Here is a 1,175-nt window from a genome sequence, read left to right on the forward strand (position 1 = left end):
GATCCTCTAGCAGCCTGAGACCAACCTGATGTATCATCACCAAACCAATTGTTAGGTACTTCACCCATCTTATAATACCATTGTTCTGAATGATTGATAACAGGACGATGAAGATATATATCATGTTCATTACCCTCAAAAGAATCATATCGTCCTTTCAGAACCATCTCCTCTTCACCATCAGGTAACAAAGAATACATATAGAAATAAGAATCGGAAGTCCAGTAGGTGGAAGTGGAATCAAAGATCACATCAAATCGATCAACAGTGATACAGAGATAATGAGTCCAATCTTGACTGGCAGGATGAGAATGACCAGATTGAATCTGATACACAATGTTGTCATTCGATGAATCACGAATTCTGAAGAATTCATTCTGAGGACTGCTCTTGTATGTTCGAACAATCTTGTAATAAGTACCTGCACATTCCATGAAAGCAAGACTAATTGTAACTTGACTTTGAGCTGTTGCCATCTGAGCCGTTACTTGATAGGAAGTCATTGGAGAAACCACATTGGATCGTCCAGAGATTATACAAGTGTTGGGATCAATACTCACTCCATCAGGAAGAGAAGGTGAGATTGAACAGCCATAGTATCCATAGGATTGAGGAATAATACTGACATAATCATAGTATTGCATATATGAGTATGATGCCTCTGGATAATCGATCACTGGAGGAATCGGACGATTACAGATCATGAACTGAATCTCATAAAGGTAAACAGATGTAGACTGAGAGGATTGAGCTGTCAGTCTCAACAGTGAGTACTGAGGAGCTGATACTACTCTATTCCACTGTTGCCATTCACTAGAAGTGAATACAGCTCCGGAGACTGAAGTAATCATTTCCCAGGATGATGGAGTTGACATAGATCCTTCTAACGTGAAAGTACTGACACTCAAAGTCGGACTGGTATATGGCCAGATACGGATAGAATTGATCATAGGTTTAGTAGATCCAGAGAAGCCATAGGTGATAGTACCAGGAGGAGAAGACGTAGTAGCAGAAGTAGTTCGGGTCCAAGCGACGGAGTTATCAGGATTAGTGAAGTCAGTAGAATCAGAGACAATAATATTAGGATAAACGAAGCAATTGTTGGTTGAGTTCATTCCAGCCAATAGAGATAAGAATCCATTGAATTGAATGATCTCTTCATGATTTGAATCTGT

General features: G+C 39.7%; 1 protein-coding gene across 1 annotated transcript; it reads right to left on the minus strand.

Moving 5' to 3' along the window:
* Positions 1-6: 6 nt before the first annotated feature.
* Positions 7-704, minus strand: JH06_5620 (hypothetical protein; the record flags this gene model as incomplete). Its single annotated transcript, XM_014669199.1, has 2 exons — positions 7-25; positions 79-704. 2 exons carry the CDS (start codon positions 702-704, stop codon positions 7-9), a joined length of 645 nt encoding a protein of 214 aa, XP_014524685.1.
* Between the last annotated feature and the right edge of the window lie 471 nt (positions 705-1,175).

This window comes from Blastocystis sp. subtype 4 (genome assembly GCF_000743755.1).
Source record: "Blastocystis sp. subtype 4 strain WR1 chromosome Unknown seqid_0917, whole genome shotgun sequence".
NCBI lineage: Eukaryota > Bigyra > Opalinata > Blastocystidae > Blastocystis > Blastocystis sp. subtype 4.